Below are 24271 nucleotides of genomic sequence, written 5' to 3' on the forward strand. Positions count from 1 at the left end.
AATTCATTGTTTTTTTGTAAATATTGTCACTTTTGTGATTATGACATTGAATTGGATGTCTGATGTCTGCGTAGATTGATCAGGAAGGACTCACACTGCCTGAGAGAAGTCTTTACTTGGGTCAGGATGAAGACAGTGTCAAGGTAGAAGTTCCTGTTTTTTCCATCCATTTCGTTTTCCATGCCATTTTCTCCCTGCACTTTACCTTCTGCCCTCACTTCCTATTGGACCGCATCCAATCCCCTTTCCAATATGATGCTTTCCTGCACCCTTCACTGTCAATGAGTTCACCCTCTTGTCTTTTGCTGCTTCCTTCCCTCACTTCTTCATCCCTCTCCCATCTGTTCTATTTAGTTGCCCGGCTCATCTGCATTAATCCACCTGTTTTCTTTTGTGTCCCACTGTGCTTTTGTTATCCTTTACACCCTGCCACATGTCAGGCCGTCACCAGCTGTTATTTATGAAGCTCCTCCCTTCGATTAGCGCTGAAGTCATTGTGCCTTTCAGATCTTGGCGGCATACAAGGCCCTCATGGAGCGCTTACTAAGCATGCTGGGAGCTCACAATGCTACACAAAAGTCCAAGGAGATTATACAGCTGGAGACTCGTCTAGCCAATGTGAGCTGATTGTGTGTCTGCGCCAGTTTACGACCAAGCATACGTTTATGTGTCCAGTCTTCAGTAAAATCTCTCTCCAGATCACCATGTCAGATTATGATGACCAAAGAAAGGACGTCAGCACGATGTATAACCGCATTACACTCAGGCAGCTACAGCGCACTGCTCCTGGTGTGAGTACTGTACACACACACACACAAGTGAATCACAAAAAGCGTCCGCCTTGCAGGACTTAAGATTGAAGCTTGAATGCGAGAGGGGAGGAAGAAGTATAAGCGGACATTGGAGAGTGTTAGACATGATGGCAGGAGGAGGAGGAGGAAAGGTAAATTGGATTTCGAGCGAGGAGAAGGAGGAGGCACTACCCTGAAGCAGCGCGCACGCTGACAGAGATCCTCAAGATGTTTTGTGGTTAGAAGAGAGACACATGAGAAAAAAAATGAAAGATAAAGTACCTGATTTCAAATTCTTGGCCAAAATGAGATTAAACATTTACATTAAAGAAAGAAACATACTCTGATAATGAATATCTGGCAAATCTTAAAATGAGGCCAAAGATGCCGATTGAAAATTGGACCGAAAAAGAAGCATAAGAAGCACTCTGTGCTGCTGCAACCAATTTACTGTCAATTAGATCTGGAGGATGCTGATGAATTTAGGATGCAAATTTTGTTTACATGATACGTAATTAAGAGGCTTTACTAACTGATTCCTCCAAATGAATTTGTGGAAGGCAAACGCTCTTGATCTTTTTTTGTTTGGTCTTTCCTTTAAACTATTTGCATCCTGAGGCAACTCTCAGACCAGACTCACTCGTTTGTCAAAGGGGACACATTTTCATTAATGTAATTGGATCTTGTAGAAAAAAACGATATCATTTTAAACACACATATATGCAGGATACACAGTGTAGAGGATGGATGGATAAGTTACCTAAGTTATGTTACTATCTCCGTAATATGTTATAGTACAGTACTTCATATTACTGCACATTGATGGCCATAGTGTAGTGATTTCCTCGCCTACTTATTTCTTACTGCCGTAGTAAACATTTTTCAAGGGTGCACAAATACGCCTTTATTTTGTCACCACCAAAAATGTCTGAATGCAGCCATGGTAAGAAATCGCATGAAGAAAAGTCAGTCGAATCAGTATTGAGTAACAATATGCAATATTGAGCGTGAATATTGACTGATGAATCTTTGCCTGGCTTTTCATTAAAGTAATGGTCCAGCCTCGAACAGACGTATTATAATGAAGTCTGTGATTATGCATTCTTAAGTACTATATTCTTCAACAATATAATAGAACCTCTGATGCATTGGATTGGTTTAGAATATGACAAGGTAGTTTGTAAATAAATAAACAAAGTAGGAAATAAAGAAAGGAAGAAATAAAAAAAACAATATTAATTGAGATTTGGAGAGATAAAAAAAGTGCAAACACACTTCATCATGCATTTCTCAAAATTGTGTGGATTTGAAGTGATTTTGCCAAAGGTATTTAATTATTAAAACAATGTGGTTTCCTTAATGCACTAATTGCGTGCTTCAGTATGTTCAATAACTTGATTACGAACTGAGCACATGCACAATGAGCATGAATCATCACTCCCTAGAATTGACTGTTTTTGATTACTAGAGCACCAAGATAAACAAACAACACAGTGATCAGCTGAAAGAAAAACACAAAATTTGACAATAGAAATTAGCCATTAGAGGCATCTGACCTAACTCTAACAAGGCTCTCTACTGTTAAATTATATAAATGTAGAATAGAATATTATAAATAACATTCTTCCGATATTAACCTTGAAACAGCAAGTAAAAAGGGGCTCACATGGTCAGTCAAAGAATTCCGTCAGTATGATGCAATAAAGGGTAAATAACATTGTTTACGTCACAGTGTCAATTGATGATTCTGTCTGACCACAGCTTCACTGGAAACGCCTGCTGGATAAAATCTTCCAGGACAACTTCTCTGAAGACAAGGAGATCGTGGTGCTTGCCACAGATTACATACAAAAAGTGTCCGACATCATCAAGACCACATCAAAAAGGTAAACAAAATGAGTAGGAAAGAGAGTGAAGAAATTTCCAAGGGTTGGGTTTTGTACCAAGGGGAGGGGCACTAATTATTTCTAAAATCGATTGTTTTTGATGTATGCATTTTTAGTTTGGTTCTTTATGAGCACTTTCTTTAAAATTGATTTGTGCAGTCTGAGTGTAGAGTGCTATTGCATGGTCTTTTCTTTGAAGCTGTCATATAGCTTTTTTTTTTTTTCTTTTTCTGGTCCTTCTGTGCATGGACATTTGAGTATGTTAGTGCACATCAGTTCCTGTTGAATTACCTTCCAGTTCTAAAGCAGCTGATTATTATTGATCTACCCACACTGTTCTCCTACATAAGCACACACACACACACACACACACACACACACACACTTCCCTCCCTTTCTTGCTCTTGACAGGCTGCAGGGCTATACCACGTCAAGATGTGTGTTAGAGCCAGTGACAGCTCGCCAATAGTCACTATGCTCTACACAACACCACTCAAGCTGCGAGCGTAGCTGACTGACTGGATGACTGGCGGGTGTATTACTTTCTTGTCATTAATGTGGAAAAATGGGCTGATGTCATACATGTCATACTCCCACATACATAGATACATATGTCAGCCATCTACGGTAAACTCCAGCTCTATTAAGACTTCAGAGGGGAGAAATAACAGTGTACTTGAAAAGCTATACCTCGAACGGAATACTTTTGTTCCTTTTCAGTCCTTCACACTTTCCATCCGTCACCGATGGAGAACATTCAATATCGGCGCTTAAAACGTTTTGCATACAAATAATATGAACTGTCAGCTTATCATGGTGGAGAGGTGTGTGTGTGTGTCCCACTGGTGAGCTAAGTACCTGGGGGATTTATGCAAGTGGCAGGGTCAACCATGCTAAAGATGAGGTACCACACAAAGTACAGTTCACAGAAACCCTTGCAATGATTAAGATATATGGACATCATTTTCCTTTGCCCAGACGCGGGTCACCGGGGCCACCCTCTGGAGGTTGTGCTCAGTGGCAAGTGTCTGGAAGGACAATGTGGGTCCCCCTCCCCATGAGCTCACCCCCTGTGGGAGGGGCCAAGGAAAGCTGTACGTTTGGGTTCAACCCGGTGAACCAAAGCGTAGCCGCCTCCTTCTGATCTGGGGACAGGTCCTGACTGTTGTTTGTTCCTATGCACCAAGCAACAGTCAGAGTGGCCACATTTTTTGGAGCCCTTGGGCACTCCATGGTTTGGTTGGGTGACTTCAATGCTCACCTGGACAATGACAGTGAGACTGGTGATGATTCACTTACTAGACAATAATCCTAAAGAAGATTTTTCGTGACTTCACTCATCTCAGGAAGTCAGAGATTTTCTAAAATTAATTACATTTCATTCAAATTTTAAATGATAAAATGATGATAAACATTAATATTCAATATACTTGTTGGTAAATATTTGTAGTCTAACTTAAGCTGTTTTATTTTTTAGAACATTTTTTTTCCTTAAATATCATTGCTGAGGCAACACCCCCCCCCCCCCTTTTTTTTTTGGGCTTTTACCATTCTGGGTTTAAGACTTGGTTGATATTGTACCTGCATCACATGCATGAACGGCAGCAACATGTAACACTAGTCCATGATACAAATGCAGGATACTTATTGAGTGAGCCCAGTACAAGTGATTTTTCGATTTGTTTTGTTTTTGTTTTGCGACTACGAGAAGGACATTATTTGGGAAGGCTTCTCCAGCAAAGTTAGATGGCTTAATTCTACAATGTCACATCACTTACACAAGCAGAAAAATAAAATGTTGAGGGAAAAATAAAATGTCAGCTGTTAGAGGGATTCATCTACAAAGGTTGGCCATGGTGGCCCCTAATGTGTCATAGCAGCTCTGACAAATCTGTCGAGCTGTTCCACCCGGCCAGCAGGAATAGACTTTCACCAAATGCACTAACCATGTATGGCCTGTGCATGGAAAGGTGGGAAATTTAACTGCTCATTTGATTTGGCAGCAAATGAGTTTGCCTCTTTTATGTACCAATTATTGGAAAAAGTAATTCCAAACATGTTCTGGATGAACTGCCAGAACCATAACACCCTGGTCCACTAGCCTAATGTCCAACATAGCCTCACTGCAATAATGGATTTTTAGTTTCAGCTGAATTCAGACCCACAATCTTTCTCAATTACCCTCTCAGGCTGAACTATGGCGTTGACATATGCCTGTTTTTTTTTTTGTTGTTTGTTTTTCTACCCTGTAGCATTCGATTTTCTGATGTGTCAACAGTTTACAGGTACTGTATTCAAAATGTTAGCCACAGAAGAGTCCCATTTGTTTTTTTATGTACGACTGTAACACTATGACTGTGATACTTCTAAATTTCAACACTTTCAAAACATGAACAATTTCCCACCTGTACAAAAATAATTGAGTGAGTGAGTGAGTGAGTGAGTGAGTGAGTGAGTGAGTGAGTGAGTGAGTGAGTGAGTGAGTGAGTGAGTGAGTGAGTGAGTGAGTGAGTGAGTGAGTGAGTGAGTGAGTGAGTGAGTGAGTGAGTGAGTGAGTGAGTGAGTGAGTGAGTGAGTGAGTGAGTGAGTGAGTGAGTGAGTGAGTGAGTGAGTGAGTGAGTGAGTGAGATGCCAACAAACCAACTTCTCATCCACCTGGAAATTTGTAGCATGTTTTGTCCATTCAGCCAGAGGAACATTTAGGAGGAACATTTTGCTATAATGGTGTTTTATATGGTTGAGATTAGTGCTCTTAAGTTCTTCAACAGCAAACACATCCAACCATGACTCGCGATATACCTTTTGAAGTGGCTTCCAAAACTGATTTCACGTGTTCCCATGCTGGAACATTTCTCAGAAAGGTCAGTAAAAGTTTATGAGGAGTTCTTAAAGAGCAATCTAGTCCTTTACTTCAATCTTGCAGCTAAAGCCAATCAGTTAAGAAGAAGTCCACTTGTGGCCAAAAGGCTGCAGGTACCATTTATTGGACAGAAATAAGCCCTAACACCCCGAGTATGAATGAGCAGGGCATATTCTTCGCCCAGTGTTTCATTCATGGCATTCAGTCATATGTAGTAAGTCCACCCAGAAACTATCACACCTCCATCTCATCGTCCTCCACCAATTTTCCCGTCCTTCTCTACAGCCCACTATGGCGTCTCCAGCCACTGCAGTGACTGCAGCCGATCCCATTAGCCAGATGAGCAAGCCTCCAATGGAGGAGAAAGCATAATGACAACACCAGAATCTCTCACACACCCTTGCCACTGCTCCTGCTCCGTCTGCTCCTTCTGTTCATCGTCACTCTCAAGGGTGTGAGAGTGTGATGCTGGCATGCTGCTGTGTGTCATTTTTAATGGTTTGCTACTTAATGCTAGTTCAAGCTTCGGGTGGAACACTATACTGTGTGGTCTAATTTATGTTAACGCCGTATTCTTGCACTTATGCGTACAATACCATATTTGTGTCGGCCCCTGAATCTTAGAATTCTCTGCGTTGTCCTGCTTTCAAAATACAGCCACAGTCTGGTTCTAATGTTATTTACGGTTCACTAAATGCCGGATTTCATGGTGCTTTAGCACTCATTGCAGCACTTGTGCTCTCAAATGAATGTTTAGAGCTCATCTGAACTGGAAATATACAGTTGTGATTGCACAATGGTAAAAAACCTGTCCCAAATATTTTGGGTTTTGCAGTTGCAGAGCGTAGTTGAATGGTTTTTCACTTTAACAATGCAGTATATAAATGTATTTGCACTTAGAGCCTTTGCAGGTTTGGAATATAGGAGGCTCTCAATCCCACCCATTACCCTTCAGGGTCATTACCTTTGTAAATGGGAGGACAGTGTCTTTTCATCTCCCTAACTAGCCTCATTAAAATCCATTCAGCTAATGAGCCCTCACTCCTTCACTAATTAAGAGCCACTGGTAGATCTGTACATTTTGCTGTTACTCCATTACTGCAAATGTACTTGCTGACACATTTTACATGTCATCGGGCAGGATGGCTTAACCTTTGAGGTGACTGTAAAGAAGGAAAAGTGGTGTGAAAAGATGTTTCATGTAAAATGCTTATGCAAAATGAAATGTTGGCTACAGAGGTGTGAATAGTACTTTTGGAATTAGGTGTGTGTGTGTGTGTGTGCAGCAGGTGCATAATTCAAATAATTGGGTTTCCAAACACAACACAAAAACATTTGCAGTTTAACCCGTTCACTGCCATTGACGGCTATAGATGTCAAAGATTCATTTTTAGTATAGCTGGCACGGACTGAAGAAACTGAAGATTACTCATTAACATCGTTACCTGAGGTGTCAATCCAGGTCCAGAAATTAGAAACCTCGCCAGAGTTTGTCTTTAGCCACAAGCGCTTTTAATAAACCAGCAGGTAAACAAGTTAGCTTCTGGGTGTTCGGTTACCTGCCAGCCCAGCTGTTTAGAAGCGCCTTTGCTAAAGCCAAACTATGGCAGCGTTTACACCTCTGATTGTTACTTCAAATAAAATCCTTGCTTCTCATATCCATGGTGGCTTGCTCTTGCCAAGAAAACATACTTGAATGCTAGATTCCCTTTGAAAGATAAATTGCATACAACACATTTAAGTGGAGGGTCACGGGAAGAAACAGTGGTAAATGAGGCCCATTGTCCAACATTGAATGGAACTAAGTACACTATTTCAATAATGTAGATAATTTGTACAAATTGGATATGAATTGCATCTGAGCAGTCTCTATCTTAAATAAATTCTAGGTATGCTGAATTGTCTTTGCAAAATATAATCTAACATTTACAAGGCTTCATCCTCCAAGCCCTTCTTCCTTTACCTTTTGCCATCAATTATATTCACAACACAAGTGTTTTATTGGCAGGACCTTCAGGGTACCGTTGCCAAGCTCTTCTGATTCCATATCTGTCATACACAGGGAAAATAAAATCGTTGAGGAAACAATAACAACATGCCTTAAGCCTCAGATGGATCCTCACAATGGGAGTGGGGCATCTGTCCCCCATAGCACATTGAAAGAGTGCACCCAGCAGAGTAGGGCACAAGAGCACACCACCATTCTGTCTGAGGATGGGAGAAGACTCAACTTGAATGCATAAATGGATGATTCCCTTTCTCCTTTAGTGCCTCTTCTTGCCACACTGGACTAGACTAAACCAGCCCACTCTGCTATAGTTTTCATTCATCGTCTTGTTTTCTCATGTCTCCACCGCTTATACTATTTCAGATACTTTCAGAGCCTAAATTTTGATCCAGACGCCCTCCATGGCATTGTTGTCAGGCGGCATCGATTCAACCATTTTTCTTGAAGTGGCCTGTCTTTAGGCCGTGGTCCAAGCAATAACCACAATATTAGGTACATGAAAGACAATGCATGAACATGAATTATTTGCATTGGAAATAAATGAAAAAATTTTCTCAGTTGCCTTACCTGGATAGATTTGTAAGTTAAAGCTGAGTCAAATTGAGATTGTGAGAAGACCAAGATATTTCGAAATGAAGCGTGACTATGTTAGTATAATTTGGCATAAGCTACAGCCAAACTAAAACATGTCTGTTAAATAAAGTCTCTCCAGGTTTATTATTCCGAATGGCAATATTAGATTTGATTGGTGTTACTTAGTTATTAGCTTGCCTGTGTTTGTAACTTACTTTTCACTTTCGCTTAAGTATGGGGGTTGCAAAACCACGAAGGTGACAGTCCTGGTAGGTGAGGAGTTACACATTAATTTTTCTGGAGCTTATTCCATAACTTTCTTATTGTACAGACTGTCTTCTCGCCTCCCCTATTTGCTGTATCCATTTTCCCTTTTACACTGCTGAAGTTAGCAATTCCATTTTTTTTTCTCTCTCAAGCTTTCATGTTTCCTCTGGAGTGCAGTGGTGGTGTCCAGAGAATATTTGACACATACTCAAAAACAATGATATAAATAAAATGAAGTATGTAAAACAAGAAATCATACTATTGTACGCAGTGGACTGTTACATCACTTTTAAGAAAAAATTAGAGGAGGCACCGTTCACAAGTATTGATGTTATTTTAACAGCTCTCGCGCTCATTGCCGCACAGATACATTTTCAATTATCTGTATGCTTTATCCAATAACACTGTCCTCACTTATTGAACCTTCCACCGTAGGGTTCTCCATAACTACATGCTGTGGCGCATTGTGGCAGCGCTAAGTGAACATCTGTCAACCGCCTTCCGAAGCACCATCCATGAGTTTTCCCGGGAGATTGATGGCACCGAGCAGCAGCTGGAGCTGGGCAGACTGTGCCTCACGCAGGCCAACAAACACTTTGGCATGGCCCTGGGAGCTCTCTTTGTCCAGCAGCACTTCTCCTCACAGAGCAAGGCGAAGGTAAGAATGCAAGCTGGGGAGTGAAAGAATGGAACACTTGAATGCATGCTTTTCGTTGTGTGTCGTTTTTCAGATTAACTATGCACAAAATGTGAGCTAGTTTTCAATAATTGCTTGTAAAGAGGGCCATTGGCTTTGAGATGAATTTGAAAATCATATAGCCTTCCAAGGCAATAAGAGGATATTCAAAAACTGACCTCGGCCTCAAATGTTATTGCTGAAAACACATTTGGTAACATCATTATTCTAAACTTGTGTTGAGGAAAAGAAAAAAAAAAGAAAAACTTTTTTTTTAACCATGGATTTATTCTTCATGCATTTCTTTCTTACATTTCATCTTGGCTTTCTGAAACAACTGGATGATTCTCATGGTTTGCTGAGCTCCAATCTGAAAATTCTATCCATGACGATTATAATGCTCTCTAAATCAGTTCTCACTAATCCCACACCTCTGGCCCTCTATCACCTATGGTCCGTCTTTTTCCCACCTTGATCCTTCCACATTGTTATTCTTATCGCAGTCTCTTGGCCATTCTAGGACGTGAAGATATGTATGTGTTTTTTTTTAACTTCTGCAACAAAAGTCTTGTATCTGTCCACTCAACTCAACACCGCCACTACTTTCAAACTTGTTAAAAGAAAAAATGGTGCACTTTACTTAAATAATTGTCAATCCTTTGTTGATTTTAAGGGCAAAATTAGGGTTGGACTGCTGTATACTGGTGCCAGTTTTTCTCAATTTTCTTTCTTGTGTAAATACTAATTCACATTTATGTTTCCATCTTTATATATCACCGATGTGGATGAACACAAACATGGTCATATTTTTATTAATTTTACATACTGCATCGCACTTCTTTATTGATTGCTTTTTTTAAATGAATTTTTATACCTGTACTTCTATATTTTTGGGGAGTGCTGTTTGAATAGAATGTAATCCCTTGTGCCTTATTAAAAATTACAACAGGCAAAGAAATTGTCTAAAATGCAGTGCTTCACATAAGGGGCTGGAAGCTGGTTTATTTTAAGACCTAATGCCCACAACGTTTGTTTGGTAACAAGTTGTGATGTGCAGCCCTGACAGATGACACTTACCACAGCCTAAAGAGAAATTACAAAGCCTTGGGAGCTCTTGTTAAGCTTTCAAGACGAGTGTTTTGTCATGGCGAGTACCTGACATGGAGGCATACACGATTTGATGGAACAGCAGACATTTGTCATGACAAAATTATGATTGAGTGATTTGTTTTTTCATTTGTGGAAGGGGAGCAGAAGCCCAGGAAATTTTGGCATATAAATGGAATAAATTTGGAATAAAAATGTAAAATGGGGAAATTTTTTCTCATTATGTTGTGATCTGTGTTGTTGACTTTGGTTTTTGCCTTTTGCATTTGTGTGTGGAATAACAATATGTCCTTCTTATTTGAATGAAAACTCAAGCTGCTGATCACCACAATGTCATCATATATAAACCCTTATAGAATCACAATTTCGTATCTATTTTTGTCTGAGTGGAGGTCTATGTTCAACTGAGTCACAGCTTTGTTCTCAGTGATCATGCCTGTTACATCCTTTTATACAGCACATCCAAAAATTAATATGGTTGGTCAACAGTAGTTTCCCGTCAAAGAAACATAACAGTTCCAACATCTGCTAAAAACATAACGTTCCTGGGCTAAGCTTATTCCTTTAACAGGAAATAAGCTGAGTGAGAAAATGTGTTTTAAAGAAACCTTAAATGTAATGCGATCCCCTCCAGGTGCAAGAGTTGGTAGAGGATATAAAGCATTCCCTGGACCTGCGGCTGCAGGAGCTTGACTGGATGGATGAAGCCACCAAGGAGGCAGCCAGAGCAAAGGTTGAAAACTTTATTCCTCCATCTCACACACGCAAGTTCCTGTTAGATAGGATTTGGATTTGTTTTAGTTTTCTACTTCTCTTCCTTCCGCAGGTTTGACTGATTGCTTGGGTAGATGAAACAAAGTGATAGAATACATCAAGGTCTTGACTTTGAGAATACATATCTCTCTGTGGTACTGATTTAGGGTCTGCACAGCAAGATATCCCTTCTAATACATTTACAATGTGAAGTTATAATCCTTTTATAGGGCCTTGCCGAATATAAAGAGCTTCCCTGTAATCCTATTTCACTTGGTTTGCTTGATTAGTTGATGTGTGCGCTTGTGCAGATGTGTGTGCCCGACTCCAGACGCAAATGATAATTCAATATATGTTGGAGGCAAATGTATGGAGAGTGGTATTTTTTCCCTGCTCACTTTCCACTTTGTCCCTCATAATCCTCTCCAACTCATCTTTCTCAGCTGAAGTACATGATGGTCATGACAGGATACCCAGACTTCCTGGTCAAGCCTGAGCTCATAGATCGCGAATATGGGGTGAGTCATAAGATCACACTTTCTCATCATGGCTTTCTACTTTGAAAATGATTTTCCATCAGGCGTTCCTATCCTGGGAGCCAATTTAAATGGAAAGAGCATACATCGTGCAGAAAAAAGTACCCTTCAAATTAGCTATGCTGATTCAAGTAGGGGTAACATTCAGTATCCACTATGTGACATATGAAAATCGATATCTATAACACTACACTAGGTATCAGAATGGGTTACTAGTTAGCTACCCGAGGCAAAAGGAGGTCCACCCATACATTTTTTCAGAGAACATTTCTTATAATAGAGCTTGCGTAATCAGAGAAACTAAAAGAAAATACCTCGAAACGTGTGATAAAGGTAATCTGCGAGCACAAATTTGAAACGGCCCAGATAACAGAAGCACATGTGGCCCAGTGAGAGCCAACAGGCAGAACTAAAAAGCAAATAGTAGAAGCAAGGTCAAACCGAGGCATTGCAGCTTTAGAAAAAAAAAGGCTCTATTGGAAAGTTAACATTGGCCGTATTTGTGTGTAAAAATATGCACTATGTTGCTGATAAATTCCTGCCTTTGACATTTTCTAAATGGATTGCAGGTTAATTATCTTTTAGTGATAAAAGAAACCTACATAGTTTCCTCAGAGGGCCATTATGACTGTATATTATTTACAGTATAGGCTACACGGCAACCTGATGAATAACTAGTTTTGAAATCAGAGACTCGGCAAAACTGTTCAAATTGTTTAAAAAGATGAATGGTAATAAAAAATGCTAGCAATATTTATATTTTTAAAAAGTGAAGACAATTTATAATTTTAGTAATGACACAAGCCGATGCAAAATTTGTCTTCGTGGGCCACATAAAATGATGTGGCAGGCCGTAATTGGCCCCCCGGCCGATGTTTTAGATAGTGAATGGATTGTATCGGTATCAATTTTTACTGCATATTTAGTATTAACAGTGGTAATCAGAAAATATGACATGTTTTAATTTGGAGTGCAAGTCCTTTCTACATGTTAGCATGCTAGTTTTTAGAATTTTGTTGGGACCAAAGTTCAAATGGTTGTACGAGGTGATCCCAACTCACAGTAAATCTTTCAAAAAGTCCAGATCACAGATTTGCAACGGGTGCATTCAAAATTTCTCTTGTACCTTTGGTAATTTGCTAGATTATTGCTTTTTTCCCCTCTCTGCACCAACCAATGAGTACATTGGTCTTAAAGAGTGAAAAGTATTTTTCCACATCACTCCACTGGAAAAATTGTGCATGTTATGAGTGGGAGAGTTTTCAGTAATAGAATAAACAGTACAGTCAATATGGTTAATGGCCTTGCTTGTGTTGCACTTCTTTACCTTGAGGGCCTCGAAGCGCTTTAAAAGTTCACCGCAGTCACCAAAGGATTAATAGAAAATGTCACGGTAGAGCAAAAGGTCATTCACACATCGATGTGGGTTTTTTCAATATCTTGCTCATGAACAATTTGTCAAATTTGCGGGGAAGATCTGCTGCCCGATGTCTTTACCAACTAACAACTAGTTGTTTAATTGCTGAAGAGTCCATCTTAAAACAAGTGTATTTTCATGAAGCATTCCACTGTACCTAATCGTTGGTGAAAAACAAGCAGCTTCATCCACGGATCACTTTGTTAAGAATACATCCTTCCATTTTCTATACTGCTTTTACTCTTTAGAATCGCATGGGAGCGATCCATCCACAGATTCGAAACCTGAACCTTAAAGCTGATGGTAGATGTGCGAACCTATTAACACCACGTTCCTTTAAAGATATAGCTGATGATTTACTGTATATTAGACCTTGTTGTTTTCAGAACTGTATACTAACCAATCGGTGTCATCGTATTTTACGGTTTGGCAGTTTGATGTGGATGAGAAAACCTACTTCAAGAACATTCTCAACACCATCAAATTCAACATTAAGCTGTCCATCAAGAAGATTCACGAAGAAGTGGATAAGACAGTGTGAGTTCCCCTTCTTAGTAATTGTCTCTATGATGTCCTTTTTTAGTTTGACACATTTGTGGTTGTGCCACTGTGACAAACAAATAGATTTAAAGTGAAACACAGAGCTGAAGAATATCCATTTAGTTATTTATCTACAGCAGCCAGACAGTAGGGACGTTTGGTGAAACATGGAGCCCTTTTTTTGTAAAATACAGCAGCTTCATACTTCTGGATTGAGTGATTCTCTGCACTGACACACATTATTATTCCAAGATGCCCGGAACAACTGCTCCATTAGCCCACGCTCGATACCCTAAAGAGTTGAATCACGCACTCCCCCTTTATCACCAAAAAGTACATCTTTCATTGCTCGCTCGCTCTGTCTTGTCACCGAGAAATAAATAAATGCTCCTCCTTCTTGTCTTTCGGTCCTCTTTGACGCTACACAGCCCACGCAGAGCCATCAGTCTTTCCCTCCTGGAACAAGGGCATCGCTCACTTTCAGAGTTAGTCATTTGGGGAATTTGGTGGCAATCGATTGGTCTGGCTTCAAGTGGATTAGCATAGAGGAACTGTCCTTGTTTTCAAGTGCAGAGAGCTGTGACTGTGGAATCACAAGCACTGAATGCCGCTCACCAGGGGGTTTTACAGAAATGAGAGAGAGAATGTTCTGGGATTCTCTTCACTACTTTGGTGTATGTGTGTGTGACTCTCTGCTTGCCTATGTTTGTGTGTGTTGGGTGGGCATGTTTGATATCTCCACAGGTGGATACTCCCCCCACAGGCTCTAAATGCCTACTACCTTCCTAACAAGAACCAAATGGGTGAGTGATAGTTCACACACTGGGAAGAGAAATATTGGCCACTGTAGGGCTTGAAAATTGGAGACTGTGTCCACTCTTTCTACAAGGTTTTGAATTATGTCTGTGAGAATCTTTACCCAGGAGAGGTTCATGGTTGGTGGCTGGATGTGGTTAGCACTTTTGCTTCTCAGTTCAGAGGTTGGGAGTTGAATCTGGACTTTGCGTGTGGCTCAAAATTTCAGAAAATACATATTCATGAGGTTCGGTGGGGATTCTAAATTGGTCTTAAGTGTGAATTTAAATATCAGTGGCTATTTGTCTATATATGCCCTTTGATTGATGGGTGACCAGTCCATGGTGTTCCTCAAACTCTTGCCCAAAGTCAGCTGAGATAGCAACCTAAAAGATGATCAGCAGGAGTGATGGGAAAATGAAGCTTCATGAACCAGTTGTTGTATTCTTTGGCTCTTCTAGATGGCAATGTTGGTTTAAAGTGAGGGTTTTAAGAAATGGCAAGTCGGTGGCCTTTCAGCTCTTCAGTGAACAGAGTGCCATCTAGAGCTCTAAGTAAACATAGCAACAGGTTCATGAATCATCTTGAAGCTTCATTTGCCCATCATTAATCAGTAGTATAGAAATGGATAAATTGAGTTCACGGCGCTCAATGTCTTGCACACCATCCTGTTAAGGTAAAGTGAGCTTGAAACTTTCCCAGCTGACTTTGGTTGAAAGGCAGACTCTACCCTGTATTGATCGACACTTAATCACAGGGCATATGAGCATCTGGTACACAGAAATCCGCCTCAATTGGCAAACTAGAGCTGTAGCAGACTGTCTAGCACTTATCCAGCTTTGCCTGAATCCAACAAAAGTGGGATATTGTTGCAAATTTGTAGGTTATCACACAGCAACACACCATCATGTAATCACATCAGCACCCATGTTTGCGGTGTATAAAATACAATGATGGCAGTAACAGGGTTACAAACAGCATTACTTTTTTCAGGGCATAAACTTGACGTGACTTTTTTCATGATAACGCTGTTAGTGTTACTGCCGTTTGCTTTTTGTTTTGTTAGGAGAAAACTGTCTTTAAATCAGAAATAAAGTACCAAAGATGCAAATACAAGCAAAAAGAGAAGTTCAGAAGAACTTTTTTTTTGCCATGCTGAATGACTTGGAAGGCACATCACACAGTACCCCAGAACTGCTCCTATATTTGTATCCGACGACAGCTCTAGCTTCAGGTCACAATTGCAGAATCTCTGGTTCAGCCAGATTTAATTTTGACCACAATTTGCAATTATAAATATGAAACAGGCTTTAGCCTTTATCTTTTACACACTCGCAAATATTGGATTTTTGCTGACTTTGATCAAAAGAGGGAGTAAATGCTCAAATTGTTGGCATGTGTGCACCTTGACTTTAAGAAACAACAAGCAGTAACACCTTTTCAATTAACAAATAGCCTCGCTCCATCACCCCTTCCTTACTCTTGTTGCTCACTAGGAGCCTGCACCTTCGTTCCTGCCTGCCAGCCTTCCTACTGGTTTAAATCCCTAGCTGAAAAGAAATCAATGGTTTTCTCGTAAGCTGATGTAGAGGGCTCCAGGAGGTCAGAACACCCCTGTCCCACACATATTTCTCTCACGTCGAAGGCAACCACCTCAGCCAATTCCATTTTCTACGCTCTTAATTAGTCGCAATTACTGGACTGCTCTTGCTTCTCACAATAGAAATGTTATCAATTTCCTAAACCTGGTGGTGGGCTGCATGTGGTTAGCACTTCTGCCTTACAATTCTAAGGTTTGTGGATAAAAATTTGGTCCTTCTGTGAAGAGTTTACATTCAGGAGACAATATAAAAAAATACTTTCAAAGCATTTGAGTTGATACTATGTAAGTTGTTCGGGATATGATTCAGGAGTAGAATTGGCACATGCCTCTTTGATGCCCAATGTGTCTCTTGTCATTTTTGTCCCATCTGTGGCCTTTCATAGGTAAAATCAAATAAAAAAAAAAAATTATACATTATGACTGCTTCACAAAGTACTGTACAGAAATATGTATAAACATGGCAAGGTAGTAAGGATGACATCTGAATGGGCAAACCAAACACATCTTTCAGTGTGGTGACTACCATGAGGTGACACTGGAGTTAAGAATTAAACATTTTACATTTAAGATGATTAAAAGCCAATAAGACAAGATAATCTAAAAACAAATGAGGAGGCACAATAAAATAACATTTAAGTGTGGTAAACTGATAGTAAATGGATAAATATGTGAGTGAAGAAACTGAATAAGAATTAAATAAACACTTTAATAAATACAAAAGTGAATAAATAAAATATCAAAATAAATTAAAAGAGAAATCAATTAAAGGCTAAACTAAAAAGTTGAGCCTACTCTTAAAAATATCGATGCTCTCTGGCAGGCTCTTCCAGAGTGGCTGAATGCAGCCTCTCCATTAATTTTCGTTTTAACTCTGGGAACAATTAAAAGAACTGTGCCAAAGCACCTCAGGGCCCGCAAGGGTTGATATGATGAAAGCATATCAGATAGGAATGATGGCCCAAGACCCTTAAGACATTTTAAAACTACTAAAAAGACTTTGGTTACACACCAGATGTGTGAAATAAAATTCAACACACAGCGAAAAAGGGTACCCAGGTTTTTTTACACATTGTCTTGTAATTATGTTAAAAAACAAAATCTTTCTTGCCTTTAGGACCAATCGCTAAAACCTCATTTTTGTTCTGGTTGAGCTTTCGAAAATTCACTGCCATCCATGACATCACATCTAAAATACAGTTAAGATAGTGTATCAATTGGTCCTACGTCATCAGGATACAAAATGTTATGTGACTCTGCCTGAAATTTGTTAAGATAAAATCAATTTCAAAATCGAATAAAGTTAGAAGCGTTTGACTCGGTGCGTGTGAATGAAAAAAGGAAGAGCTGTGCAACAGGTTCTGTTTACCCTAACCCTAACCCTAACCAGCAAACCAGTTACGTTTCTACTAAAATTGTGCTGAGTGCGATGTTCAAAGCAAATTTATTCTGCCAAGTTTGGTAGCACCAATTGATTTGCATTGGCACTCGGGGACATCCAAATCTATACTTTGATTTTATTATATACTTTACTCTCAAATTTTACAAATTTGTTTATTCTTGGAGATGCCAGCTGTTTGTATTTTTCACTCCCTACATCCAAAGAGTGCTTTAATCATATTTCGTTTGTATTGTCTTTCAGTTTTCCCAGCCGGCATCCTTCAACCCACTTTGTACAACCCTGAATTCCCTCAGTAAGTGTCTGTCCTCATGTGTGTCTTACATCCCACAGGTACGGTACGATCACTGGTGGCTCAAAAAAAAAAAAAGGTCTCCATTATTCTGGCAGCCCTCTCTTTCCCAAAAAGCCCAGCATCCCTAATTTCATCAATTTAACGAGCCACAAAGAGCTCAATTAGCAAACAAGGTCTCACTAATGGAACAGGTTTCAATGCTAGGTCGCCTCCCTGAATTTGAGTTCAGTAATTGAACAGAGCTTGACAGATGAGAGAACTACTCTTTCCCCATCTTTAATTTATCTATCTCTCTTGCTGCTCATCTTGAACACCCATAAATGAGAAGTGAAATACTATAAACCTAATTTTACATCTAACTTAAACTCGACATATTTGCCATCTAACAAACTCCCATAGTGATATGAGAGATTTTTGATTGTTTTAACATCAAAATGTTTAAAATGTTGTCAATCAATATATTATATGCTGTTTACCCTTAGCGCAATACATACTGTACATTAAATAGAAGTATCCTTAATATTCTCTCAATAATAGCAGAACCAGCATAACAATCAATTGAGGAATAAATAGTGCAATCTACCTGTTAAAATGTATGATACAGCATACTGATAAAATCAATGATGTCGCCATACAACTGAAAGTTGACATATTTTTCTTAGGTATTAGTCTATCTCATCTACCTCTGCTTGTCTCTATGCTACCTTTGTGTTCCATTTATATAATTCAAGTACAGAAAAGAAAATCCATTTGGAACTTCATTGAGGAAGAAGGCGTTACAAAGTAAAGCGACAGAGCAGCGACTGCAGCTAAAGTGATATTAATTTCTGGAATTAGAACAATTAATTGCCTGTCATACAGTACTCATCCTCATCAAGCTACAACTTCATTTGCAAACCATTCGGGCATGAATTCAAGTAAGGAAGCAAATTTTGATAAGCGGTTTTGAAAAGTGCTGCAAATAAATGGGATGGAGACGATGGAACAAATACAAAGCATTTGCGTATATTGTCCAACCCCTTTATAAGCCAAATGCTGCTCCAAATGATTTTGACGCAAGTGCAACTATTTAACTCAATCCAAATTGCTGCTCCTTCTTTATTTATAAAAATCACAAGCTCACAAATGAGATCATCAGAGCAAACAGGTTGTGTGCTAAACATTAAAGTACACTTTTATGTCTTCATTAGTGGTGATTGCCTCTAATTCCACTACCTGCTGCCATGCATGCAGATAAATATTAATTAATGGCTCTGTGGTGACCTGTCCACCTTTCAGGAGTCCAAAAGCCCAAACACGCACAAGCACAAGCACCGTACACACACACACACACACACACACAAACCTCACTATTGCGTCCAGTAATTGAAGCTTCAATCAGCCAGTTAGTTTTAGCGAGGGAGTCCGGCTCATTGCAAGGCAGCGTATCGACTAGCTGTCAGAAAGTCATTTTCAGACGTAGCCATGTGAATAGCCCTGAGTCTGCCCTCGAATTGGACTCCCATCTTTGCATGAGCTGCAAAGCCAGCCGGCTTCCGGTTAGGGTCAGCACTTGGCCAGAGGTGTGCACGTGTATATTAGAGGTGTGGTGTGAGATGTTGAATTTCTCCAGGAGAATGACATTCCAGGCTCTCAGCTGACATTCCCCAGTGCAGTTTATAAAACAGATAAAGTGTTAAGCACTATATTGCATAGAAAATTGTGTGTTTGTCCAGTCCATTAGCGTGTGTACCTGCATGAGTGGGCTCAGTGCGCAGTCCCATTAAGTGGCAGAAAGGCGTGTGTTATGGTTCGCCATGACTGCAGCACTCTTCCACCCACAAAAAATAAAGTTCTACTAGAACCTACAAAGTTATATTTGTAACTCTTGAATATTAACTTACTGCTATCCTATACAGTAAATAATTTGCTTCTATGTCATATTCACTTTCGTCAATTTTCAGTTGCAATACTTCTGCTACCCTAAAACTATTGCTATTGTTGTGCATCAGATGCATATGAAGATACTTGTAAGCTCTTTTTGGAAATATTTTTCTTGACTCCCGCTAGGTCTTTGAACTATGGTGGAATAGGAGCAATCATTGGACATGAACTGACTCACGGATATGATGACTGGGGTAGGAATGCTTTTCTTCACATCAAAACTAGTTGTGATGATAAAATATCTTTATCAGTAATTAAACTTGATCAAAATGAGACAATTTGAATGGTCATTTTTGCATGACGTTTCAACAATGATGGCCATACGCAGGGGGGCAGTATGATCGCCATGGCAACCTCCAACAGTGGTGGACAGAGGAGAGCTATAGAAAGTTCCAGAAGAAGGCTGAATGTATCGTTAAGCTCTACGATAATTTCACAGTTTACAATCAAAGGGTGAGTTTTAACTACTTTGCCTGTAGGTCTGCAAATGGATATTCCAAGAAAATTCCACACACAATTTTGCCATATTTTGTCTTTTACATATACCAGCAATGGAAGTCTATAGATGAGAATCCACATGCATCCACATTGGGGAAATGAAAACAAAATGAACAGTTAAATCAGAGCACCTGTCCTGTATTGAACATGTCCATGTCCAAAAGACAATTGGAAGAGGTGGGCTAGTTTAAAAATGACACGTTTGACAACTATGACAAATTCTTTGTTTTTGTGGAGGAGGCAATTGCAAACTTCACCTTGAAGTGCAAACATGTTAGAGGAGCCCAAGAATGTATGCTTTTTATCAGAGGCCTCAAAGTTTGAAAAAAATTGACTGCTTTGTACTTTCAATTTATCTTAAAAATGCTGATTAGCAGATAAAGAATATCCTGGTCCATAAGGTTGAACCTTTGCCAGAAGCCCACTCTTTTTGTGTCCTGAGTGTCATTTCCAATTTCTTACTCATCTGTCTACAAGCTAAGTGCTTTTCGTTGTTTTTGGTCTACTTTATGTTCCAAGGAGGAAGGGGGGGGGGAGACTATACCTATAGATAGCCACGAAAAGTACTAGCATTAGGTGACGCATAATGTCTGTTCCCATGGTACCTGATGTAAACGGAACATTGCAGTTTAACTCTCAGTTTAGTCCTTTTTAATCATTGTTATTAAGTATTGTTCCAGGAAAAAGCTTACTACATAGTTCCCTACATCATCATGGTTATACTCACTTATTGACACACTTATTTCAAATTAACACCGACCACTCATTGGTTGTGCAAACTCGTCATTGCTGCGTCCTTAATGAGTTTTCATAAATTTGCAAAAAAGATTTGATAATGAGATTTCATCTTTCCTCAAACTAGTGGCACAAGAGCAGTTTCCAATGGGACCGAAGGAAGTCCTCTTTTGTGGAGGAAAATTGACCACTTTAAACTATAGTAGGTTGGGCTTAAGATCCTGTGGCAAACTTTGAGTTTAAGTATGCAGCATGTGAATAAGCACTTTGAATATTGTTCCCTTCCATTTTGTTCACTTGGCAGCATTGGGATCAAAACATTTTATTGCACATTTTGTATTTTATGCTTTATGAATGTGTTTTCTGTATCTAGGTTAATGGTCGCTTGACATTGGGAGAGAACATAGCTGACATGGGAGGACTCAAGCTGTCATACTATGTAAGTACTGTCAGTTAATGATCAATCTCATACTGCTGAATCTGATATAAAAGTCATTTAAAATGCGGAATATTTGAGGGTTATTCTGGTTCTGAAATCTGATCCTGATTTGATCTTTTCATATAAAACATGCAGGACATCGAACCCCGAGGACTGGAATGGGTGAACCCTGGTATAGAAAAACAATGACTAAAACATGTTCACACTTATGAGCAATTTAAGTTTTGCATGTTTTTGTAATGCGGGAGGAATTCCACACAGGAGCGCCAGAGTCGAGATTTAATGCCAGGTTGACTGTGCTGCCTGTAAATTAAATTGTCCGTCTTATTTCTATTCATAACCCCCATCACATTCACTTTGTCCAGGCTTATCAAAAGTGGGTGAGAGAACATGGCCCAGAGAGACCCTTACCAGGGCTCAAATATACACACGAGCAGCTGTTCTTCATTGCCTTCGCTCAGGTAACAAGGCCTCGCGTTAATTGTCTCCATCATTTTGTTGCCATAAATACTTGTTTCAAAATTAGGCTTCGCTTTTGTATACTTGGAGTTGTAGTCAAAGTTTTTTTGTCTTACTTGATTTCAGAATTGGTGTATGAAAAGAAGATCTCAATCTATCTACTTACAGTTGTTAACAGATAAACATGCACCAGAACACTACAGGTAAATAGAATGCACACTTTGATACATCCGGTCTTTTGAAGTTCATGAATATGTTGAGAGAGTGCACGTCTTAATTCAATGCACTAATACATTTTGTAATTTCTCACCTTTCAGAGTGATTGGCAGCGTTTCCCAGTTCAATGAGTTTTCTCGCGTTTTCCATTGTCCGAAGGGTACTCCTATGAACCCTGATGACAAATGCTCTGTATGGTGACCTCACTGAAAATGAACTTAAAGACCCCCGCCAACACACGACACACACACACGTCTCATCACTACTAATTCATCACAAGCAATCAGACCGCATTCATCCGACATGAGGACAAAAGTCTTTTCACGTTCATCAGTGCAAACATATTGAATTAGCGATGCTCGGTCATCAGCCGAAGAAAGCATTGTCTACTAACCAAGCAATCAATCATGCCTAAATCACATAAACACATATTCACTATATATATTTTTTTATATTTTAGATTGTTAGTATTTTTTTTGCAAATCATCTATTTTTGTATTGTAGCAAAAATAGGTCCATAATGTATTTCAGTTCAGTTATGTTTTACTTGAGAAATGCCATTCTCAGTAACTTATCCTCTGGTGCATCAACTAGAACATTCTCAGAAAATTACATGAAGTAGAAGGGTGATTTCAGTGCAGACTGGAGTATTTTTTTTTTCTCAACTGCAATGACAGCATTGTTTCACATTGCTAAATGTTGCTTCTCTCCGCTCCGTACTGTATACAAGTTGGCTCTTGCTCATGTGGTTTAGAGCGCAAAGCTCATTGTCATGACTGTTGTATCGTTTGCCTGCATTGTTCTCTTGTTAGAGTATTTGTACCTTTTCAAGCGGCGTCAAGTGTTTTTTTTTGTAACAGGTGGATTCATTATTGACCTTTTTTCTCAGGAAATGTAGCACCAAAACTCAGTACTGGTACAACGCTCACCTCATCGCCCAAATTAACGAGCTGGTATTTGTAAACAAACAAGCTAACAAAAACAATTCCTCATTGGACTTTTTCCTTGGATTTATCAGACAAGCTCATGTAATCATGAAACCCAGTGAACCCAGCAAAGCAGTGCATTCGATTCCTCTAAAATCACGGTCAAACCACAAATAACAGAATACAACACCTGAATGTGTGTGCATTCAATACACTAAAACAACAAATTTCTGGTGGAAATAACATTTCTACTGTTATTTTAAAGAAAATGCTTTTGTATATCAGATGTGAGTCAGGTGTTATCGTTGTGAACTTTTAACAGAAAGAGCATGTTCCCTCCCTTTGACACTTAACATCACAAAGCTCAAACAGGTGTACTGTACATGACAGCTACTAGTTCAAATGTGATTGCTATCACTTCCTCTCTATGGTTGCTGTTCAATGTTTGAATAAATTCAAACAACTCTTGTTGTGTGTGTGGCTTTTGGTCATTATCAGTGTGTGTGTGCGTGCGTGCGTGCGTGCGCGCGCGTATGTGTGTGTTATGTGTACTAAATTTGTAAAATGTTCTAAGGAAACAAAACTACCAAGGAAGATAGTTCTCCACTTAGCACTAATATAAAAATGGGATAATCACGATTCTAAACTGCCCAAATTCGAAAAGCGGTAGCCAACTGCCTTGTTAAAATCAACGGAAGGCTTGCGTCACCGAGTCCAACTTGGCAAGTGTGGTCAACAAGGAAGAGTTGGTGTTTCCCTGGGTAGTAAAGCCTGTTCCAGGAGGTGCTGACCACCAATGAAAGTTGCAGAACGGGCCACATGGATCCATGCCATTCACTGCAGGAAGGTGCCAAGTCCAACTGAGATGACCAACAAAATGCGATGGCTATGATTGGGGTGAAATAAGTAATGATGGGCAAATGAAGCTTCAAGATGATTCGTGAATCTGTTGTTGTGTTTACTTAGACCTCTAGATGGCACCCTCTGTTCACCGAAGAGCTGAAAGCCCACCGACTTGCCATTTCTTAAAACCCTCACTTCAAACCAACATTGCCATCTAGAGAAGCCAAAGAATACAACAACTGGTTCATGAAGCTTCATTTCCCCATCACGAGAAATAAGCACCCTATAAGTGAGGTCCCAAGTTAAAAACTTTGACTAAAGCGCTTCTTGGAAAAAGTCTCACCCAGATGACATCGTGCTGATCAACCATCAAACGCCTCATCTGTTTCACAGAATTTCACGCTTGTCATTGGCAGAAGATTGAAGAGCGAACAAAGACAAGGCCAACCCGTTATTACAGGACACAATAAACCTCTGAGCTGTGAAATACAAATGTGCAACACAATTCAATTCATTGGGAAACCTTGCTGTGTTAGCAAACAGCTCGAGCTTTGATACTAGGACAAAGAAACTTGTTATGATGATGCACCATATCTTCTCTGAAAGGTGGTGATGTTGCAGTTTTCTGAATTTATTTTTGTGATCATCGAATGATCAAGGAAGAGAAATGTAATGGAAGAATTGTAAACATAAAACAGCCGTGTGATATTTTGGTAACTTGACAATCAC

General features: G+C 39.5%; 1 protein-coding gene across 3 annotated transcripts in view; it reads left to right on the forward strand.

Moving 5' to 3' along the window:
* The window catches only part of ecel1 (endothelin converting enzyme-like 1), an 82347-nt gene extending 59180 nt beyond the window's left edge, over positions 1–23167 (forward strand). For all 3 annotated transcript variants that reach the window (XM_088381550.1, XM_088381551.1, XM_088381549.1), the window contains 16 exons: positions 75–143; positions 508–618; positions 699–791; positions 2553–2677; positions 8821–9043; positions 10803–10901; positions 11365–11439; positions 13308–13411; positions 14159–14217; positions 17452–17503; positions 19553–19620; positions 19755–19879; positions 21033–21098; positions 21464–21559; positions 21684–21760; positions 21875–23167. In XM_088381550.1, the coding sequence (XP_088237676.1) occupies positions 75–143; positions 508–618; positions 699–791; positions 2553–2677; positions 8821–9043; positions 10803–10901; positions 11365–11439; positions 13308–13411; positions 14159–14217; positions 17452–17503; positions 19553–19620; positions 19755–19879; positions 21033–21098; positions 21464–21559; positions 21684–21760; positions 21875–21974 (1542 nt within the window). In that variant the 3' untranslated portion in view covers positions 21975–23167. The remainder of the gene's footprint in view (positions 1–74; positions 144–507; positions 619–698; positions 792–2552; positions 2678–8820; positions 9044–10802; positions 10902–11364; positions 11440–13307; positions 13412–14158; positions 14218–17451; positions 17504–19552; positions 19621–19754; positions 19880–21032; positions 21099–21463; positions 21560–21683; positions 21761–21874) is intronic.
* The last annotated feature ends 1104 nt before the right edge of the window (positions 23168–24271 follow it).

This window comes from Syngnathus floridae, chromosome 7 (genome assembly GCF_059516105.1).
Source record: "Syngnathus floridae isolate MCC-2025c chromosome 7, RoL_Sflo_1.0, whole genome shotgun sequence".
Taxonomy (NCBI): Eukaryota; Metazoa; Chordata; class Actinopteri; order Syngnathiformes; family Syngnathidae; genus Syngnathus; species Syngnathus floridae.